The following is a 24,375-nucleotide window of genomic DNA, read 5'->3' as shown; positions in this document are numbered from 1 at the left end:
GAGTGACACAAAATCATTGTGATGGAGGTTCCTATGGTCAAACCAACATGGAACAAAAGAAATGTGACCCATTAGCGTCCACTGTTCAAAAGATCTCAGACACCAGTGAAGGACCGTTCTCATATCAACCCACTAAATCTCCAATGTCCAATAAGAGGACGACCCTCATTACAGAAAGCTTGAACAGAGAGCGGGTGGATCACAACGAATCAAATACCAAATCGCTAATGTCCTCAAAAGGAGATACAGGTAGCATACAGTCAAAATGTAGCGAGAGTTGTGTGATAGAAAACCCTTCAAAACAAACAGAGATGAGCTTTGAAGACCTCCATGCTAAAGTAGCCCCAAACTTGAGAACTGCCTCAAAGTCAAAGATTAGTCTCCCTTTGCAAGAGTCCAAACCCTGTGCTTCCATCCTTCCTCCTGCACTCTCCCCGCCAGCTGCTGCTAATTCCCAGGCTAAACAGCACCCTACCCCTGTTTTGAGTCCCTCTATGCACCCCCCAACTGGAATCAGCGCCGCCGTGGCCCCCTACACCTCCTCTTCCTCCTCCTCCTCCTCCTCCTTCTCCACCTCTGCCCAGCCCCCGGTCGATGCACGGCACACACTTTTGCCTGAGGAGACTCAGCCAGCTAGCAACCTGCCCCATCAGGAGAGCAGGTGAGAACCCTTGAAAATGTAGCTCTACAAAGGCCACACAGGCTAAACTACTAACACTAGTGTGGATTGATCAATTTGTATAAACTGTAGAGGAGAGGAATGACAAGACAAGAGTTGCAAGTACACTAAAAACTATATAACGGGGAAATTCATTTGAAATTACATTCACTTTTTTTGGGCTGACATTTTTTATTTGAATGCTCTGGTGCTTTGATTACAGCAGACCCATCCTGTTGAATGCCTCCTATGTCCTCATTTCCACCTGTTCATCCAAAGCCATTGGATGTCACCTGCAGTGCATTGCTCCTCGCTTTGCTTTAATTTCCATGTCCCTCATCTCATGTTTCAGTTAGATAGCTTCATTTGTTTTCCTTTTGTTTGTATTTACACTAAGTTCAGCCTCAACTCGTCACCTTTTCTGCCATGTTGGCCACCTGCTAATGCAATCTAAACCACTTGCTAATGCAATCTAAACCACCTGCTAATGGAATCTAAACCACCTGCTAATGGATCTAAACAGAAGCGACTCCTCATTAGGGATTAATTATCATAGTGATTGTTTAGTTAAATCTTGTATTGAGTCATGACGTTTTATTTTTCTTGAAACAATCTGCCAATGGGGTGAGACAATTTAATTTGTTTCAATGCCGCTTAACTTGCTTCAAGAAAGTTCTCCAAAACAACTGACAATATCTTGAAATAAAGGCAGATCACGTTGTCAAGATGAAGTTGCTTGTTTTGAGAGAAGGGTTGAAACAAACTGAATCATATCAAAAAGACACCCCATTGGCAGATGTATTTTCACTTGTTTTACGAAAAATACGATTTGAACGTGTTGTGAGTGATGTTTCAATTGAATACAAGATTAAATGATTAGTTAAGATTCTTTGCAGTGTGATAATACCTTAGCATTTCTGACCGTGAAGCAGTCATCTTGGTCAAGATCATCCTGTAAACTAGTGTCATTATAATTCATTGGAATAGGAACTATGAGGTGTACTTTCCCAAGAAAATAAACATATTGCATCCCAGAATGTGTAGAATACAGTCAAGTCAAGTTAAATTTATTTGTATAGCCCCAATAAAACATGGAGTATGTATACATTTACATGTAAATATATTATGGCCAGAGACTAATTTCCATCTGTAGTCCCTTTGCAGGTTGATGTTAACAGAGAAGACAAAAATAAATGTACACAAACGTCATAATCACAATAACAAACAATAGATGAAACAATGACAACACAATATGTGCGATGTGGCGAGACAAACCGGGAAATAGGAAGACTATAGGTTTAAGGTGACTGGTGCTTGTGCCAAAGTGCGTATGTGTTAATTTCATTGGAATTGTAAAGAATTGCACTGGATAAGCATACATAGATGTATTTATGTACACAATATCACAATTACATGTCTCAATGGGTTTCACAAGCACACAGTGGAACAACACCCCCTGACCTTAATCCTCAAGGAAGATGAGGAAAACCAAAACCTTAATAGGAATAAAAGGAAGAAACCTCAGAAGGGCAATCCAATGAGAGACAACAAGCATGGCCAGGTGGGCAACTGATGATTAGTCAAATGATTGGCATATAATCAGTAAAGAAATACAGGAAAACAATTGTATAATAATAAATATACAGGGTAAATGGTGGACAGACAGTAAGAGCAGGGCAACAACACAGGAAACCCAGATCACACAAATATATGTACAGTGCCTGTAGGTTTATACTGCAATTTCTAAGAACAGAGGACTTTTATTTATTTATTTATTTATTTATTTATTTATTTATTTATTTATTTATTTATTTATTTATTTATTTATTTATTTATTTATTTATTTATTTATTTATTTATTTATTTATTTATTTATTTATTTATTTATTTATTTATTTATTTATTATTGAATATTCAGAAAGGCAAGCTAAATGTATCTCATGTTATAACCTTGATAACCTCTGCTTCAGTTGAACCTGTGCTTTGATCAGGTTGGTGCAGTGTAATGAATTAAACCATTTATTTACTGGATTTTTTTTTTAAATTTGTATAATTAAGCATTACATCACGTGACGGAGTGTGTTATAGGAATTAGATCACGCCTAGGGGTGGTTGTTAGGCCCGACGCGCAGCGGAGGGTCGTTAGACCCCCCTAGGTGTGATCTAATTCCTATAACACACGACTTCAAGTGATGTAATGTCTTTTTTTACAATGACCCAATTCACCCAACCTTATTATTATTATTATAAACACACAGTAATTGAAGCATAATGGAGATTTATTCAAAAACAGAAAAAGTTGATCCCAAAACAGAAAACGTAGATCCAATGGAAGTTATGCTTGATTGATTGATTGATTGAAAATTGTATTAACATATATGACATGCATGACATACAGATAGACAGTACTGCTACATCTATACATTTATGACATACCAGATTTACAAATACAGTACTGTTTTTGTAGGGTGATTATGGTTTATTTACATTGATGGTAACATTCCCGGTTATAGTGCCCGGTTATAGGTTTTTGTGAAAAAAGTATCTGTATTGTTATTTTGCCTCTTAGCTGGAACAGAATTCTCAGAACCTTTTGTAGGGTGATTATGGTTTATTTACATTGAGGTTCTGGGGTCACGTGGAGTGTGTTATACGAAATAACAACCGGTGTTGTGCCGAATTCGGACTCCCAGCCAGAATCCGATTCCCCCTCACATGGCCACGCATTTACTCTATCAGCCTACTCAGCATGTAATACGTTCTTTGTTAGAACTCAACTCGTTATTATTGGCGCATACACTCTATCATAATGTCTGTCATAAAACGATAAAGCAGACAGAAATACAGGGACGTTTTTATTATATTTAAAAGGCTTTGACATAAGTGGAGTTTCAAAGCTGTAAGCAGAATACAAGTCATAGGAACACCCACATGATATATGCTACTACCTGTATCCAGAGCAGCATTAGGTGCTATGTATGCTTTTCATTCAATTAAGACACATTTATTGCAAGGGTTTTGTATACACATAAACTCAACAAATAACCTCTGTTCTCCTTGCAATGCGTTTTTAATTCTTTCTTATACAGTAGGAAGGGGGAAGAACACTATATCGTGGGTGTTCCTATGACTTGTATTCTGTTTACAGCTTCGAAACTCCACTTATATCGTTTTACAATGTCAAAGCCTTTTACATATAATCAAAACGTTCCCGTATTTCTGCGATCTATGCGCCAATAATAACGAGTTGAGTTCTAACAAAGAACGTATTACATGCTGGGTAGGCTGATAGAGTGTATGCACGTTCACAAGTCGGATTCTGGCAGGGAGCCAGTGGCCACTCCCCTCAGACACCCCCCCCGCGATTTATATTTTGCTTTACAATGAGTCATGACAAACCAATTACATAATCCAACATTGTGTAAACAACTAACATATTCCAGGTGACTTTATCTTTTTTGAATGAGTCGTTATAACGAAATCAATACATCCATTCATAAAGATTATTGTCTGCCATCTTGGTTTCATTCATAAAAACAATGAACGGCAGAGTGATTCGGAAAAAAAGTAATTCGGTTGTGGGCGGGTTCTGGGGTCACGTGGAGTGTGTTATACGAAATAACCGGCAACTTCACTGTTTCAGCCAATCAGAATCAAGAAATGTGCATGCCATTGTATAAATGTAGGCTAACAATGATTGAACTGAATTCAGATTCTTTAGACAAAGATTCAATGCATCATAAAGTCTTACATTTTGACTACGGTTTGATATGTTTTTAAATTAGAAATGTGACGGGTCACCATTGAATATATTATATTCATATTATAATCTTACACCAATGTATTACTTCACAGTATTAGGTTACAGTATTGTGTTGATGACATAATTAACATATTCATTTGGATTAATTTCTATTCAAAGTGTACAGATTGATGCAGTTCAATTTCTACATTCATATTTTTTGCACATGCACCTAGATTACTAATACTACACGTCAATTATAAGTTCTTAGCAGAACGAAAAATGCAGCTTTACTTTACTTTACGACTATTTTATCTTTGAAAAGCTGCCTTGAAGGGAAATGGCAGGTGTTTTAATAATTCACGTGTGTTGTTCCCGTGGACAGTTTGGGCAATATTTGTGAACATGCAACACTCTCTCCTAGAAATCTGAGAGAACCCTTGAACTTGCATTATCACATCTTAATTATCTCCACCAGGTGAGGCCTGGGGAGAGATCATGCGTTTGTTTGGTCGTGTGCATGTCTGTGAGTCTGTGTGTCTGTCACGCAGCTATATCTTGCAACCTACAGAGCCAATTTGGATGAACCGTTGCACATAAGCTGACAGCAGTCCAAGGATTGGAATTATCAAATATTCTCAAATACTGTAGGTCAATGACAAGTATTTCATTTGAATTAATTTCCGTCATTGTCTGTGATTTATATAGTGCCTTTCATGAATCAAGGACCCTTTACAAAACAACAAAAAGACACATAAAACACAAGTAGGATAAAAAATAATAACAATAAAGAACAGGGAGACGACTAGGCCTTCATGAACAGGTGGGTTTTCAGGGCTGCCTTAAAGGAGTCCAAGGAAATGAAAGAGCGGATCTCAGCCAGGAGAGAGTTCTAGAGGGTGGGGCCGCCATTCTAAATGCTCTGTCCCCAAAATGCAACACAGGGTAACACTACACAGGTTTTCTGGTTTGTTTCAGTTTCAGTTTATTTGTTAGAGAGGGACAACGTACATTAAGGAACATTTTATGAATAGAATGTAAATGTACCCAATTGTAGCCAAAAGGCTAGTTTACAATGGTAATGAGGTCTCTGGCACCTGTTTACAACATGCCATAGTGAACCTGTTGTCGTTGATATACTTATGCATTAAAAACATTAAATACATTTCCATAATTGTCCACTGAAATAAGCCCCGCCCCACCCATATCTCATGAAGCGTTTGTCATAGACTTATGGAAGGTGTCAATTAACTTAGTTTTAAAGGTTTATTTCACCCAAATCGTTTTAACGGTTTTACTTTTACTCTTGACCAATATTGCTGCAATATTTCGACTGCCCAGATAACCCTATTCGCCATTAATGTTATATACCTTTTTGTAATTATTTGGTCTTACTTAACGAACAGGTGAACGACTTCCTGTTTTGCTTTAAATCTGCTGCAATTTCATGAAACATTTCCCTGCTGAGTAGGCTACTTACATGAATTTAGACCATTTGAATTGAAAACAAGAATGAAGTGGTTTCTCGTAAATACAGTGACTGGCTGTGATACCCAACCAAGATGGTTGTTGTAATGTCGTCAAGTGTCTGTTGTTGCACTGTGTAATGTCTTGGTAAATGGCTATCTGTGGGGTGAAACATTGACACTGACATGCTCCCTCTGTAGCCCTCATCCAGTGAAGCCCCTAACCACCACAGCAAACCAGGCTGAGAAGAAGGACGGTCGTTCTGTCCTGGAGAAGCTCAAGTCTACCATTCACCCGGGCCGCGCTGCCCAGCACAGTGTGGTAGAGGCAGAGAAGAGTCAGGTACTGTGTAATCTCATACTCCGATTAAAGGGATGTTGAACAATATTGTATGAAACAATAGATATGAATGTATCTCTAATTATATGAGTTAGCGCAGAGCTTCAAAGCTAGCACTATGAGTAATCCCCGAAACAACCATTGTCTACTACACTAGACTACAGAGAGTGGCCCGTTCAGCCGAACGCACAATTGGAGGGGGGCTTCCCACTCTCCAAGACATTTACAACAAGCGTTGCATGGGTAAGGCTAAGAGAATAATCAAAGACTCCAGCCACCCAAACAACTGCCTCTTTGAAATGCTGCGGTCAGGCAAGCGATACCGGAGTCTCATGGCAAGCACAGAGAGACTCAGAAGGAGCTTCTATCCCCAGGCCATCAGGATGCTCAATGACAATAACACTATGTAACAAACCATCAAATACACTCACAGCACACACATCCACACGCACACACTCACTTTAAATAAACAACTCACTGCAGCACCCACTTTACCCTCTTTAGACACTTTAACACACTTTATATTTATTGGTAAAGAGATTTGCACTACAACTCATACCTCATTACACCTTACCCTAAATTGTACCTCATCCCATTTCTGCATTGTACTGTATATTGTATTGTAACTCAGTTACTTTTTCTACTCTGCATTGTATATTGTATATAATATATCGAACACTTTTGTTTACGTACTTTTGACTTCTATTTTATACTTATTTTATACTTATTTTATACTTATCTATTTTTATCTAGCACACTCTCAGGAGCAAAACAGAAAGAAGCATTTCATATAAAAGTATCCTGTATTTTTGTATGACAACTAATAAAGAAACTTGAAACTTGAACTTCTCTCCTGAACACCAATATACCTAACAGCCAGCCTATCAAATACAATGAGTGGCGCAGAAATGTTTCTATAATTCTGTGCCCCCAAGGGCATTTAATGCCACACATATTACCCACCTTATCGGGTTCACCTCATTCGGCAAAGACAGATAGATAGGTTTGGCAGGCTTCAGCTTTGATGCTGCGATAACTCATATAACTAGAGATACATTAATCTATCATTATATATCGCTTCAAAACTAGCACCAGGGGTAACCAGTGCAGCGAAGCAAAGCCTGAAAGAGTACACCCCACAGAACCAACTCATCAAGCATCAGTGAAGCAGGGCAGATGGCTGGTTGGGACTCAGCGATATGATGGTCCATAATGAAGCCCCTTAACCGCTCCACTCTGTGAGTGGCAACTAGAGGGGTCTCCAGTCCCTGTAGAGAGCACATACCTCCCTGTAGAGAGCACAGACCTCCCTGTAGATTGATTGATTGATTGAAAACTTTATTAACAGATTGCAGAATGGGTACAATACAGTACGGCTCAATACACACAATTGTTATGGGGATGCAGACCAGAGAAAGACTTTCATCTTGTTTACATCAACAAGTAGAGAGCACAGACCTCCCTGTAGAGAGCACAGACATCCCTGTAGAGAGCACAGACCTCCCTCCCTGTAGAGAGCACAGACCTCCCTGTAGAGAGCACAGACCTCCCTGTAGAGAGCACAGACATCCCTGTAGAGAGCACAGACCTCCCTGTAGAGAGCACAGACCTCCCTGTAGAGAGCACAGACCTCCCTGTAGAGAGCACAGACATCCCTGTAGAGAGCACAGACATCCCTGTAGAGAGCACAGACCTCCCTGTAGAGAGCACAGACCTCCCTATAGAGAGCACAGACCTCCCTCCCTGTAGAGAACACAGACCTCCCTGTAGAGAGCACAGACCTCCCTGTAGAGAGCACAGACCTCCCTGTAGAGAGCACAGACCTCCCTGTAGAGAGCACAGACCTCCCTGTAGAGAGCACAGACCATACCTGTAGAGAGCACAGACCATACCTGTAGAGAGCACAGACCATACCTGTAGAGAGCACAGACCTCCCTGTAGAGAGCACAGACCTCCCTGTAGAGAGCACAGACCTCCCTATAGAGAGCACAGACCATACCTGTAGAGAGCACAGACCTCCCTGTAGAGAGCACAGACCTGATTGATTGATTGATTGAAAACTTTATTAACAGATTGCAGAATGGGTACAATACAGTACAGCTCAATACACACAATTGTTAAGGGGATGCAGACCAGAGAAATACTTTCGTCTTGTTTACATCAGGGTCCCCCATTTTCAATTCATCAGGACATATATGACATACATGACATACAGATAGTCAGTACTGCTACATCTATACATTTATGACATATCAGATTTGCAAATACAGTACTGTTTGTGATACAGAAGGAGTCAAGAAAAGGGAGTATATACATTTGACGTAGAAACTGTACATTGTAGGAGGTTGGGTGGGGGGGGGTTGGGTACATTGGGATATTGACAACCATACTGGGTAATTTACATTGGAGGTGGTTGGGGGGGGGGGGGCACACTGTATAAACAAGTAAAACTGTACATTGAGGGGGGGGGGGGAGACACTGTACAAACAAACAAAATTGTACATTGGACTATTGACAAAACCATACTAGGTAAATGACTGTACATTGGAGGGGGTTGGGTTAGGATATTTACAGGGGCCAGTGTTGAATTGCAGTCTCCCGTAGGTGTCCCTTGAGAGAGGTTTTGAAAGTGGGTAGTGATCCACATTCCTTTACAGCTTTGGGTAGGGCGTTCCACATTGATGTGGCATAATTGCGAAAACGTGTTTAGTCCCTTATTTGAGCCGAATCTGGGTTTAACATGATTTGTGGAGCTCCCTCTGGTGTTGTGATTGTGGTATTCACTGACCTTTGGGAAGTATTTTGACATGTACATGGGTACCTTGGTCGTGTAGTGTATCTTGTAGACCAGGCCCATTGCTAGTTGCTGTACTCTGTCGTCTACTCTAAGCCATCCTAGGTTGTCAAAGTGGGCAGGGGTGAGGTGGGTTCTAGGAGTAAGGTCAAGCAGTAGTCTGACCAGTTTGTTTTGAGATGTTTGTAATTTTGTTTTTAGCGCCTTTGAGGTGCTTTGGTACCATGAGGTGCAAGCATAGTCGTAGTACCCCTGAATGAGTGCTCCTGCCAGAGTCTTCAGGGTATTCTTGTTTACCAGAGAGGAGATCCGGTACAAGAATCGAGTTCGTTGGTTGACTTTTTTTATTACATTGGATGCCATTTTGTCACAGGAGAGATTAGCCTCTAGGATGGAACCCAGGTAGGTAATTTCATCTTTCCTTGTGACAATATTGTCACCCACTGTAACTGAGAAGCCGTCGGTCTTGCTGAGTTTGTTATTTGAACCGAAGAGAATGGACTCTGTTTTGCCCATGTGTAATGATAGTTTGTTATCAGCGAGCCATATGCAGATTCTGCCTAGTTCCGAGCTGAGCTCTGTGCTCTCTATAGAGAGCACAGACCTCCCTGTAGAGAGCACAGACCTCCCTGTAGAGAGCACAGACCTCCCTGTAGAGAGCACAGACCTCCCTGTAGAGAGCACAGACCTCCCTGTAGAGAGCACAGACCTCCCTATAGAGAGCACAGACCTCCCTCCCTGTAGAGAACACAGACCTCCCTGTAGAGAGCACAGACCTCCCTGTAGAGAGCACAGACCTCCCTGTAGAGAGCACAGACCTCCCTGTAGAGAGCACAGAGCTCCCTGTAGAGAGCACAGACCATACCTGTAGAGAGCACAGACCATACCTGTAGAGAGCACAGACCTCCCTGTAGAGAGCACAGACCATACCTGTAGAGAGCACAGACCATACCTGTAGAGAGCACAGACCTCCCTGTAGAGAGCACAGACCTCCCTATAGAGAGCACAGACCATACCTGTAGAGAGCACAGACCTCCCTATAGAGAGCACATACCTCCCTGTAGAGAGCACAGACCTCCCTATAGAGAGCACAGACCTCCCTATAGAGAGCACAGACCTCCCTGTAGAGAGCACAGACCTCCCTGTAGAGAGCACAGACCATACCTGCTCCTCGGGGACCTCACCCTTCACCTCCTCACCAAATTCAACACTGATTGCGAGCAGGAAGGAGATGACACGTCCCTTAGGTAAAACCTGACAAAGGGACATGGAGGGTATGTGTTAGAATTATAATTTTGATGGTGGGTTGCACCAACAAGGATTATATTTTAAACTGGATTAAATTGTGGTTTATCATTTAATTCTTCTGCACAAAACAAGTTTGTTTAAAACTAAGCAGTATTACAGTTAAACCTTTCTTTAAATCTCAGTTTAGTTTTTACTCCAAACCTAGATTAATCTTAATTCTGTTGCTCCAAAACTCCAATGTAAAAAATTCATGGATTAACTTTAAACTGACAGTTGAGGTGGTTTAACTTTTCTAATGGCTGCATTTTCTTAGGTAGATGGATGGAAATGAGATAGTTACTCTGAGAAAGATGAGAGACATACTCAGTGCAATTTAATTTTGATGATGATGATGATGCCTAGCCATGAGTTGACAAAGTAGCAGTACTGTATATCTGTACTGTTACTGGATGTAACAGTAGGCCTACTATATATCTGTATGTCATAAATGTTATGATGAATTAAAAATGGGGGACCCTGATGTAAACAAGATGAAAGTCTTTCTCTGGTCTGCATCCCCTTAACAATTGTGTCTATTGAGCCGTACTGTATTGTACACATTCTGCAATCTGTTAATAAAGTTATCAATCAATCAATCAATCAATCAATCAATCAATCAATCAATCAATCAATCAATCAATCAATAGAATTAGCTAGCTAGCTAACAGCAGGCAGCAGAACAGAACAATGTTACAGTGTAACTGTTGGCTAGGTAGCTACTGTAAGTCATACCTACTTTAACAAAGTATTATCTTTTTAACAGCACAGTTGGCCTTTTTTCTTCTTTTGATGGCTTTTTGTCAAGCCATCAAAAGAATGGCTTGCATGTCTTATTGTCAAGAAAATACTATCATCTTGATTTAAACTATGGTTCAAATTGGTTTAATATTGTTTTAAATCATTAAACTAAGATTTACTAAACTATGGTTACATTTGAATTGTGCAACATAGCTCCGGTTAATTCTAAATCTGGATTTACACATTTTAAAACTAGTTTAACTAATCTCAGATTACAACTAATTTTAGATTAAATTAAACCTGGTTGGTGCAACCCACCCTGAGGTTTGCAATAGTTATGAACGTGAATGGAGAAGAAAAACAGCTTATCTCCGTTCCCCACACACGCAGAGAGAGACTTGAATAACTGATGCTAGATGAGTGTCAGTATGTGAATGTTCTACCAAAGTTCAATACGGCATTAGCATCAAGAGATTCAAGAGGCTGATGACTGAATATTTAAAAGCAGTGCAGATGTCAATTTCGTGACATTTGAAAACTGTTGCAGGGGGGCGGTTGTGTAAACAGACCCCGCTGGCTTGTCAATGAGGATTCACTGAAACATTTCAGGAGAGGCAAGGGGTTTGGGTTAGATAAGACCTGTGGACAGAGTCTGTATGCCGCAAGAAGCTCTTAATGCACAACACAATTTGCTATGAGAGTTTCTGGTTTCCCTCAGATGAACAGACACGTGACATTTGGCAGGGCAGATTTAGGACTGAGTGAAGTACTTAAAGGAACATGCCAACATTTTGGGAAATTAGTTTATAAGGTTTTATAAGACATAGGCTCTGCCTTCAGATATCATTACCTCACTCATCTCGTGTTTTTCATACTATTGTATGTTAGATTACTGGTTGCCCAGACATATATGGCAGATTCTCAACATTTCTTCTAAGAATTGTATTTGTAGATTCACTGCCATATGTTTTACTTACAATATTTGGGTCGACCATAAAAAAGTCTTGTAAGATCTGTGTACATCTTTTCCATATAGGAATTGTTGCATTCTTTCTAAGTTAATGAGGAGGAAAGTACTAAAGAATGTTACCAAACACTTAGGTCAATCTGTCCCCTTTCCTTCTGTCCCATGTTCTGTTGGTTAGGTGGCAAGAGTGGACACCTCTGCCCAGTACCAGCATCTGACCAACATGGAGCTGATCTCCCTGCTCCTGCAGCAGGAGGTGGACATGGAAGAGCAGCAGGCGTCCTGCGATCAGCAGGGGGCACTGCTGGCGAAACGCGAAGCCGATCTGAAAAAGGTCAAGAACCAGGTCCGAGACCTGGAGGACTACATTGATAACCTTTTATTGCGCATCATGGAGCAGACACCCACGCTGCTTCAAGTGCGCGGTAGACATAAGTGACGGTGGCACTGAGGTGTCTGGAGGACAGCTGTATGATCAGTTTCCACTAGAGCACTGTTTCCCACATGTTGGATTTGTATTTATTTGAAGCTGAATGCAGAGACAGGGTCCAAATGAAAAATGGTAGTGTGTGTCCATTGTTTGTCACGGACTTAGAGATCCCCCTCCACTCAAAAACATGTTTTATTTTTTTTAACTCCTTCGCACACCAGAGCGCCTTTTTCCACATTCTTCCTCTGGAGAGGGTAAGCCTCTCTGTACTTGCCTGAAATCTGAGTTGCATGTGTGATGTCACTAATAGGTTGAACCTGTCATGGTCCAATATGTGGTAACTTGATACCTTTAGCTTCAGCTACACAGAAAGCAGAGTCGGTATTGACATGTCTTGAAAGAATATAAACTGCCAAGTTGGAATTCCTGCTAAATATCAATGTGTGTGTTGCAATTTGCATATTCATAGATCCTTGTGTTCTCAATGAGGATAAAGGTGTAGAGATGCTGCTAAGCCATTTTTAGTAGTTTATTGAACAATTTGGTTAAAAAAAAAAAAAAACATATTTATACAAATTGTTATTCAATATATACATTTTAAAAGGGTTTAAAATACATCTGTAGGGGATCTTTAAAGATCTTTATTTTTGTTGGCTATCCATTTGTTTGCATTTGGATATGTTAAGAGCTCTGGCTCGGGAAGCACTTCTCTAGAGGAAAATGTAGACCAACAAACTCTAGAGGAAAATGTAGACCAACAAACTCTAGAGGTAAATGTAGGCCAACAAAAGCTCTAGAGGAAAATGTAGGCCAACAAAAGCTCTAGAGGAAAATGTAGGCCAACAAACTCTAGAGGAAAATGTAGGCCAACAAAAGCTCTAGAGGAAAATGTAGGCCAACAAACTCTAGAGGAAAATGTAGGCCAACAAACTCTAGAGGAAAATGTAGGCCAACAAAAGCTCTAGAGGAAAATGTAGGCCAACAAACTCTAGAGGAAAAATGTAGGCCAACAAACTCTAGAGGAAAATGTAGGCCAACAAAAGCTCTAGAGGAAAATGTAGGCCAAAAGACGTTCTAGAAAAACCTGATGCCACAATGAGCCAGGACCTCTCACTGCTGATACTGCCGTGTTGATGTAGACGCGATATCACCCAACATGCATGTCCCAATTTGGTACAGTCAGAACAATGCATCTACAAGAGGAAACAGCTATGGTTGTCAGTTATCTCACACTTGCTTTTTAGTAAAGGTAAAGGAACCGGAACTGCCCTTAGATATGCATTCATAGTGTAGGCTACAGAACATTTACATTTACATTTAGTCATTTAGCTGACGCTTTTATCCAAATCAGGAAGGGCACAACTCTATCAGCTGAGTAACAATGTTCATCAAAGTGTCACAGAAGATATCTTTTTGTAAGTACATTTAATTTTCTAGTAACAATTGTTACTCTTGTGTAATATAAAATTAACTCAAGTAACCTAAAAGAAAATGCAATTACAGGTTTACAGCTCTTTGTAGTTGTGCATTAAGCTAAAATGAAGGCACACAGAATGTATCCCCTCACAAAAAAGTATCACGGTATTTCCATAATTTTTTGGCCACTGCTATTATTATAATCCCATTTAGACCATGGTATCCTTACAAGGGTGGTACCATGGTGATTTACAGACTTTTACCATGACAATAACATGGTCAATTATTTATACAGTGGCTAGTACCATAGTAAAACTGAAAATACCATCAAACTACCGTGACACTTGTTGTGGGTCTTAAATAATTCTATGATATATATATATATATATATATATATATATATATATATATATATATATATATATATATATATATATATATATATATATATATATATATATATATATATATATATATATATATATATATATATATATATATAGTACCAGTCGGGCGAACTTGAGATGATTTTATATTTTGAAATAGACCTTGAAGAAGAAACTGGCAAAGAAGAAAAATAACTGAAAATACTGCAATGTAAAAGATGTATACGTGTAGTATGTAGTAGGAAAAGAAAACGGTGTCTTCATTAACAACGCTGTATAAGCAAAAGCTTACATCTCTTATTTACACAAAGAGGACAACGTCTTGTTTTCTGCTTAAAGGTTGTTGTTTTATTTGAACATTGTGTTCTTTAAATACTTATTTCAGATTGGAGGCCAGGACAGAATTTAACTACACTTGTTTCATAGTTATCATTTGTAAATAGAAATGATGAAGACAGAAAATAGCAACACATTCTTGAAGAAGGGTACGGATGCTAGGAGCTGTGTTTAAACGATGGGCGTGAAGGAATGTTCTGTTAGTTCTGTCATATTATGTTGTTGCTGTTGTATGCATTGCTTTAGGTCACACTATTGTATTATGTAATACAGTACCTAGATGCAATACTGTAGCTAATGTAAACGCTTCACATGACCAAAATGCTGTAATTACATAAGAACATAAAAGAGGAATAAAGATCAAATGAAAGCAGTTGCGCTTCTTATTATGGCCACTGTGTACAGAGAACTAATGTAGTATTATAGGAAGTATGTACATGGTAGCCTATGCTGTAGCAGCACTGCTTTCTCTCCACTGGAGGGCACTGTATACTTTACATTACAGCCTACTGTTTATGTACAGCAGGTGCCTTTGCACAATGAAAAGGCATGGGAACCTGTGGTTACAGCATGGATCCATCCTGCCGTTTATACTTTGATCATATTGCTTTATCAGATTCAAATATATTTTTGCATGATGATGTATCTTTCCTATTTCCTTGAATTATACAATATTGTAAAGGTATGGTCTGTTCATTAGACACATGTTATATAATAGCTTAAAATCAATAGCTGGACTAGTTTCACTATAGCCAGTAGATTTCACAATCCAGTCCAGTGATCAAAAGATCAGCCCTTCTATCAAAAGAAAACATCTTTAGGCTATATTGCCCTGGCAACTTGATCACTGCAGGAATGTATCAATGCATAGATGAATCAGCATAATAATCTAGATAATTATTAATCAGGATAATAAATATGGAGCAAAATCTCCCGGCTTGGTGGAGGCCTAATGATACAGCTCTACAGTAGGCTACAAATTGTATTAAAAAAAAAGTTTTATTTGTGGGGTTTATAAACATGTTTGTTTCATGATTAAGTCTTTCACATAATGCAGATGCATTTGGAAAGCAAACACTAAACCATTCATCAGTGCAGAGGCTGTACCATTAGGCTACCTCAGAATACTAGTCTTACTTGTCTTTGGGTCAATTTGAGGTCAACGTTGCGCAAACGTGCGCATCTATCTGCAGCACATCTCTCCCGAATCTATCAATAAACGACCAGTTATGCAACGACTTCCAGTGTATTGATTATTTGGGTGGTGGTGTCACTGGTGTGTAGTCATGTGGTTCAACTTTCCCAGTGCAAGTGAACGCGTCACAGAGACTACACGTCCCAACCAAGTAACAGACGTAGCGATTGCTTCACTAGTTTCACATTGAGTGTTAGTTCGCATACTTGAAAATACATGATTCGGGTTCATTAATAATAAATAAATACTTTGGTGTCATGGCGGAATCTGCAGCGTGTCCCGCTTTCCAGCTCGGAAGACCAAGATATGACCAGGTAATTAACTTTTAATCAATCGCATTTGTTATCATTTTGTGGTGGTAACAACATCCTCCGCTACAGTAGGCTACAGTAGTCCTCCGGCTCGCCAGCATCCGAGCTGGATGCTGATATAGTTGTTGTAGCGAAAGTTGCCGTTGATGCTCTTGTCCTTTTTTTTTTTTTTTTTTTATACACATCACAACCTACAAATAACTTTCGAGTGATTATATAAACTGCTCGATGTGATGATATTATATTTGAGTTTGTTTTCAAATGATCATCTTTCCACGATCATCTCTTCTGAATTGGCATTCAGAGACACCATAATGTGCATCTCTGCGTTTTCTTTGGGAGTAACGTTTGTTTGTCTTTATTACAAAGCAAAGTGAGAACATCACATTCCTGCTTTTCTCCACGAATGTGTGCGCGAATGCGCTTTTGTACTTTTGTTCGGTTAATCATTTTACGTTGGGTGTTATTATTTATTAATATACTGTGTGGTGTTTCTATTTCATAGTAGGTCGAAACCTGTAGTTTGCAAAGTGATGTGCAATTAAATATCTCCGTTCTTACGATAACCATCTTTTCTACACTGAATAGGTCAAGTTCGTTAGGATAGCCTGCATTTCGATGTCCACTAGGAAAAGCAACAAATCCGAGTAAACCCTGTGGATATGAATGATTAATAGGCTGCCTGTCCACATATACAGGCAGCATTGCCATACATTTTACACCCTTAGTTAGAAGTCAATTAGTGGCCATCTCTGAGAGATAACGTACCTTCACGTCAGCTAAATGTTGGGGCTCATTGTAAATACGATTCAAACCTGAAGATGCTTTCCAGTTCACTATTGGTGTTCTTAAATCGTATTATAATAATAATAATAATAATAATAATAATAATAATAATAATAATAATAATAATAATAATAATAATAATAATAATAATAATAATAATTGCATTTATAGTGCTTTTCTAATACAAGTAGCTACTCAAAGTGCTTTTCAATGGAACGATTTATTTATTCAGTATGTGTGGTCAGGGGTGCAGTGGTAATATCAGAAGTGGTGGGATGGTGGGGATGACGCATGATTTTTTCCCGTAGCCTATGTTTGCGAAGACGCTCTCTGATTGGCTAGCCGTGTACAGCGAAGACCCTCTCTGATTGGTTTAGCGCCGAAGGGTCTCTTCCGCATATTCAACAACAATGTTGTTCCCTAACCCTAACCCTAACCTTAACCCTAACTCTAAGCATAACCCACTTCGAAAGAGGGCCAAAGCATAACCACTTTGAAGCAGTGAATATAATGTACAAGGCGGAAGAGACCCTTCGGCGCTAAACCAATCAGAGAGGGTCTTCGCTGTACGCAGCCAATCAGAGAGCGTCTTCGTAAACATAGGCTACGGAATAAAATCACGCTGGGATGACGCCACGTGCACGCCCATAAATGTTCCCTCGTGTGCGCACAGAACAGCTCCGACCAGCATTATGATTAGAATGAGTATTATGCATAAATAGTAGGAAAGATGTTTGTATAGGAAATTACTAGTTTTAGTTTAGTTTTTGTAAATATTGCCTTGAAATAGAGAAGCTGAAAAAGGTAGCAGGATGTAGCCTTCAATATATAAAGAAATTATAATGTCAACAGATATAGTGGAAAAACAAACAATGTTTTAAATGTAATTGTAGTTACAATTTCTTTAATTGAATTAACTTAAACTAGAAAAGTAGATACAAACTAAATTAACAATGTAACTTAAGGACAGTTTCCTTCTGAAGCACAACTTAAATTAAGAAATGTCTCATCCTTCCAGTCGGGACCATTTGGTTCCACAGCTCAAGCAATCAATTGGTACAGGGCTTGTATTTTGGTTTTGCACTTCTCGTTCTTTGTTATCCTATTGCTATGCTATTCTTATGCAAAGACTAGGTGATAGCTGAGGACCGGTACTTAAACTTTTGTATGCCAGTGGTGATGTTCCTAACAAATTTTCGTTGTACCAACAATGACAAATAAAGATCTATCTATTCTATCTATCTAAATACGGACGACGAGCCGAGTGAAAATTGTGAACGCATTTTTGTGTGCGCGCGACTGCGCATACTTCTGCTCAGAAAAGTGGTGGGATGGCGTGGTACCGCATGGGACCACCACTGCACCACTGTGTGGTGGTTTAATTCTGCCAAGTGCCATACACTACCAATCAGTATACCCAATGGCATTGAGCTACACATGACAACTTATTCTAAATTATATATGTAATAGTACAACAGGGAATAGGAAATTATTTACTTGATGCTATTGCGCAGAACAAAGTCCATAGGCGGCTTTTGGAAATAAGTTACTCAGATGTTGGATCTATTACTGCAACATAATGTCAGCACTTGTCTCATCAGAATGCATGCTGGAGTTTATGGAAAAAGCAATAACAAAACACCAAAAGTAGAGATAAGCGACTTATATATCCTTGGATTCGGAAACAGCCTTTCCTCTCACACATAACTAATGATAGAAATCCACACAGGATATTACACGGTTCCCCAGACACCTAATAATAGCTTATTTACACCCACCAACAAGGCTACAATGGTGTGACAAGGCTACATTGGTTCATGTGACTGTTTTTGCTATAACCACCTTGCAATAGTAACTAATTTAGAACTAATTTTGATTTTAGATGTCTTTATGGCATGGCGATTTATTATTGATAGAATTCCGACAGTACTTTCAGTGATAGAGCCTTTAGCCTTTATAAATAAAGGAATACCTTATTTGGAGCAATACAGTTTCTTGCATCAAAGCTGTTCAAATTAGACTGGCCCTTGAATCAGCATGCATCTCTATCAGTGGCTCTGCGCTGCTGCTCTGCATCTCTGCATGCCTTGTTGTGTATTCTCTGGAGAGCCCGAGCACATGCATAATTAAAGCAGTCTTCTCTATCTGGGTCTGCACTGCAGCACACATGGTCTGCTCTGTCAGCAGCGAAGACGTAGAACATGAACGCATGGTGGCTGAGCCGGAGATTCCTTCTCCATCCCCTCCGCACTCCGAGAGGGCTGCCGGTTTGCCTCTTGTGATTTCAATTAGGACTCGGTGCCCGACGGGACAAATTCAATTGGGTGCATTCCGCTGTCCGTCCCTCGTGTTGTTCGGTCCTTCATAAGTGATCAAATGGCTCGGAGGGATCTGATTGAAGCTGCCATGTTTGTAGCCCATCTGGTTTGCCAAAGAGGCTCTTGGCATGCAAAGCCATCAGGCCCTTTCAAACTGTTGGCAGTGGCACACAGTGTTGGCATTCCCTTCTAGACGGCGAAGGGAAGAGAGAATACAAGCCTGAGTGGTGAAAATGCTGAACGACTTTGAAAACTCTGTTTTGTAAAGGCAGCCCAACTAATTTCCTTTTCTCAAAACATGTCTTCAGTGGGTGTTTCGATGAATCTGAACTCTTATTTTGTCCCCTAGATACAATTGTTGATATATGTTGATATTATATATACAAACATGAAACATGTTTTATATGTCTTCTTCTTCTTCTTCTTCTTCTTCTTCTTCTTCTTCTTCTTCTTCTTCTTCTTCTTCTTCTTCTTCTTCTTCTTCTTCTTCTTCTTCTTCTTCTTCTTCTTCTTCTTCTTCTTCTTCTTCTTCTTCTTCTTCTTCTTCTTCTTCTTCTTATTAAATATTTTGTTCTTTAGACATTTGGGGTATACTACTCATGATGTGAATTCTTATTCACTACCTACCGAGTGAATAAACGTTAGCTTCAAAGCTAGATACTACAGTAACAGAGGCTGTAGTAGAAGATAGCATGCTGTTTTATTGTCATATTTTAATAGATTCATTGATCTTTTACTAAAGGGGCACTTCACCAAAAAACAATGCTGATTTATTTTGCACATAATCTCACGCGCAAAAAGTGTAAACAGTTTTGAACACATTCATTTTGTTTGACAATTATTGAGAGATTTTTTTTTGAATATGGCCACTGGTGATGTCATCAGGGACATTGAATCCTTGTGTCTTGTTAATAGGGAGGTGTAGTGGTTACATAATTTTCGTTTTTTCCTGTTCCACCCTCTGTTCCACTTAACACTTTGAGCGCCACGCCGGGTTTTCCTTTTTACCCGCTGAATGCCACCATCGGCGCCAATGTTAACGTTAATATCGCCTAATCTATGTTTTAAATTATGGCTATGTGTCTAATCTGCCCATCGCATTATCAAAGACTATTTTCCAGTCAGTGCTGTCAAGGCAGATTGTTTTTTTATCGCGTCGTTTCCGTTTCAGAGCATTTAGAAAAGCACCCGTTTTCAGATAAAAAACAGCCCATTCTGGAGCATTCTATGAAAATCGCCTTTTACTGGAATATTCCACAACGTTGATATTCGTCAGCCTTTTTATGAATCGTTTTCAAATAAACGCTAGATGATCAATATTATACGTGCACGCAAGCACATTCGAGCCGCGCACGGATAATCGCCCCGTTGATTTCCTCTCTGACTTTTACAGTGAAACCGAAAGCGGACATTTCACAAAACAGCTTATAACTTCATCAAACTTACTCTGATTATCCTAACACTGATAACATAGAGTCCTTACCTGACATCAGATGGTATCCAACTGGTATATTCCAATTCCTGATCACCATTCGAAAAAATCGATAAGTGTATGGATCCAACGCGATACAGTAGAACTCCATGATCAGCGGGGATCTGAGGTTCCAGAATGAACTGTGGTAACCCCGGCTGGATCAGTGGACTGGAAAATGTGGAGTACCGGATTTTTTTCCCCATTCATTTTCATTGAGTCCATTCCAAAATCACTTATGTCATCTGGGAGACGACAGGGGGCGCTTTTTTCCACAATGATCGCCGGCGCCGCTCGGCTATACTCGGGTAGGCTCGGGTGATGCAATATGATTTCAGATCGCTAAAAAAAAATAAAAAAATTCAGAGAAATCTCGTGAGTGGCTTTCAACCACCTATAAAAAAACACGAGTTATCTCGTGAGTGGCACGGAAAGTGTTAATGTATTTCCCCATTGACCATTTCTAAATCGACTCGTTTTAGATAAATAAAGCATTAACGTTGGCATGGTGTACCTTTCGGTGCGTATTTATCCACAATCTATAGCTCAACATGAAAATATTCGCAATTAATCGTAAAGGTAGCAAAATAACAACGTTTATGTTTTCGTTCGCTGGGAAACTACACTGCTATTTGGCGCTGCTGACTGTCGTCACCACAGTGTAGCCTCCTGCCTGTAGTCACAGACCTAGGATCAGATTTCCCTTACATTCCATAAGCTTAACAATTCGTACAATGGGAAAATAACTGACCCTGAATCTGTGGCTACTAGTATCTGTTTCACCCAACACTAGTGCTCTGGTGATCATAGCCATTTATCTCTAAAGCACTATTTGCAAAAGCCACAACCACGTTACCATATTTGTATTTATAATTTAAATCGTATAACGTTATTTCGCTGCATATTAAATCACTGTAAATACTAATGTAAATCATTGTTTCGTTGTACATATTGTGTATAGTTTATAACGTTATTGTTTTTTACATGACGTTAGTAGCTAGCTAGCTTGCTAGCCGGCATTCCCGAAACTCCTAACATGCCCCGATTTAAAATGGTTCTCTCCTCTTTGTATACCTTTGTCCTCACAAACAAAGTATTCTGCCAGGGAACTTATGGACACGACAGTAGTAGTAGTTATAAGGTTTTTGAGCTTGTAAAGTTGTAGCTAGCTAGCTTGCTAGCCGGCATGATGCGTGTGCAGTGCTTGCCCCACAGGTCTGAGAAGAGGACCTGCACATTTTACTCATTCCCGAAACTCCTCTACATGTCCCAATTTAAAATGGTTCACGACAGTAGACATTGCTAACGTCTAGTACGTTTAGCTAGGTCATATTAACGTTAAAAAAAACCTTATAACTACCTTTATTTCAACCAAAAATGCTTAAACAATAATGTTAGTGGTAGAAGGGAACTCATTTTGTGCAAAAATGGAAAGCTTGCCAATGTTCATGTGGCAGAATTGTTACAATAGCCGATAATCCATTTCCCCAATGATAAATCCCTATACGGGTGGAACAACCAGTGATGTCAGACTACACCTCCCTATTACAGCTCAATGAAATGATAAGGTAGCAGTCCCTATTTTTGGAATTACCTATTACCTATTATTTTTGGAATTACCTAATTAACACAACACAAGGATGCAGTGTCCCTAATGACATCATGGCCATATTCAAATACAAAAAAAAAACAGGGAGTCAGTTTCTTCATATTGGATACATTCAAACTCATTAACTCTCAATAACACTCAAACCAAAAATTCCATTCTCAAAAGCAATGTCTCTTTCCAGAAATCATGACCTGTTACTCAAGACAATCCATTCACATTTACATTTACATTTAGTCATTTAGCTGACGCTTTTATCCAAAGTGACTTACAAGTTCTGACTGTACGACAAGTCATCAGGAAGGGCACAACTCAGCTATCAGCTGAGTAACAATGTTCATCAAATTGTTGAGTGCAGTGTAGGTTAGTTTATTAGGACAAGTGCATGACAGTAAGGTTAGTTAGGGTTCGATTTTTTTTTTAATTTTTCTTTTCCCGATCCACAGACCTTGCTGTGACCAATTTCATGTAGGAACTATTTTCTACCAAGTACACCCCCATTCACTATGGAGGGTGTAGTTTGGTAGAAAATAGTTCATACATGAAACTGCTCACAACAAGGTATGTGGATTATCTTGAGTAACAGGTCATGATTTCTGGAAATATCAAATGTATATTTTGGTGCTTTGAGCTCTACAAACTGAGTGCCATTCAGCTCTATTATATTGGAGTGATGGCAGATATCTCTATGGCAGATATCTCCAAAACTAAGCGAATCCCACCGAAACGATCAGGATGAATATAGATAGCAGTAAGGGGAAAATATGTGTGTTTCTTTTTTATTATTTTGTGTGAACTGCCCCTTTGGACTGCATTTATATAGCTCTTTTATCCAAAGTACTTTACAACTTATGCCTCACATTCACCCATGCATGGTGCCAACCTGCTCATCTGGAGCATTTAGGGGTTAAGTGTCTAGCTCAAGGACACTTGGACACGCTGCCGGGAGGAGCCGGAATCGAACCGGGAACCTTCAGATTACCAGACGACCGCTTTACCTCCTGAGCCACTGATTCCCCTTTAAAGTTATCTTCATTCCATGTTTCTCTCTCACTTATATTAATTGTGTGAGAGTTACCCATTTACAAAGGATGTTTTGCTATTACCATGTTTCATCAGCTCTGGAACTCACTGCCCCAAGACATTAAGGACTCAGAGTCCACTCTGAACTCACTGCCCCAAGACGTTAAAGGGGAACTATCTTATCAATGGCCTTTTTCAGTGTTTAGCATTGTTTCCTAGCTATATGGACTTATATTAATAGGATCTATGTCTCTAATTCTCATATTGGCGCATTCTTCCAATTCTCCTCTCACAATATTCACCCTCACTGAACTGAGTCATCTGAAAATGTGCTGATCTGTGATGTCAGAGATGTCTCAGCTGCATAATAATGTGGCAACTCAGGCACCAGGCCACACAGTGGTTGGAGCCCAGCGTCAAAACGGCTCGAGATCTTGAGGTAGAGAAATGCTGTTTTTGAGTACTTGATTAGAAATACAAAACAATGAATTAAAAAAAAAAAAAAACATAGACTCACAGGAATTGTGCCCAAATAGTGAAAGAAATAGTAAAATAGTTCCCCTTTAAGGACTCAGAGTCCACTCTGAACTCACTGCCCCAAGACATTAAGGACTCAGAGTCCACTCTGAACTCACTACTCCACCTCAAGACACATGCTGGTGCTCTAGTGCCACATCCATAGTGCCACATCTAGTGGCTGAATGTTACCTATAGCACCTTCAAGTATTAACAATGTGCTTTCTCTATTCCAGGGTTCATTCCTTGGTCGGCTGAGACACTTTGTTGACATCATTAACCCTAGCACCCTTTTTGTGTCTGAGGTAAGGTTTTCTGTTCAAAACATATTTTAATGAGAGTATATCTTAAATGTAAAGCATGAATTTTAAGTAAACACATTTTGAAGTACAACTATGGCATGTATAATAAATCACAGTGCCCTATATCAATATCCTGGTTAAACGACAGCTTTCTACCTGAATAATTACACAAGTTTATAATAGTTCAGATTTTTGGAACCCTGGGCCTATTTCTTATTTATCAATGATGATGTTGATTAGTAGAGTCCTTTCTCAGCATAATCCATGCTGTTCCTCATACTAGCTCT

The 24,375-nt window shown here is 39.5% G+C and overlaps 2 protein-coding genes across 2 annotated transcripts in view; both read left to right on the top strand.

Annotated features, from left to right (window-relative positions):
- Positions 1-12,967, top strand: part of rab11fip5b (RAB11 family interacting protein 5b (class I)) — a 36,605-nt gene extending 23,638 nt beyond the window's left edge. Inside the window, exons 5-7 of the mRNA XM_084332024.1 lie at positions 442-661; positions 6,068-6,209; positions 12,171-12,967. Of these exons, the coding sequence (XP_084188150.1) occupies positions 442-661; positions 6,068-6,209; positions 12,171-12,431 (623 nt within the window). The 3' untranslated portion in view covers positions 12,432-12,967. The remainder of the gene's footprint in view (positions 1-441; positions 662-6,067; positions 6,210-12,170) is intronic.
- A 3,045-nt stretch (positions 12,968-16,012) lies between these two features.
- The window catches only part of sfxn5b (sideroflexin 5b), a gene marked incomplete at both ends in the record, with an annotated part of 33,419 nt that continues 25,056 nt past the window's right edge, over positions 16,013-24,375 (top strand). Inside the window, 2 exons of the mRNA XM_084332548.1 lie at positions 16,013-16,069; positions 24,023-24,091. Of these exons, the coding sequence (XP_084188674.1) occupies positions 16,013-16,069; positions 24,023-24,091 (126 nt within the window). The remainder of the gene's footprint in view (positions 16,070-24,022; positions 24,092-24,375) is intronic.

This window comes from Notolepis coatsorum, assembly GCF_963971535.1.
Source record: "Notolepis coatsorum genome assembly, chromosome: 16".
In the NCBI taxonomy this organism is placed as follows: domain Eukaryota; kingdom Metazoa; phylum Chordata; class Actinopteri; order Aulopiformes; family Paralepididae; genus Notolepis; species Notolepis coatsorum.
The sequence above is the reverse complement of the archived record's forward strand: the minus strand, read 5'-3'. Positions and strand labels throughout refer to the sequence as shown.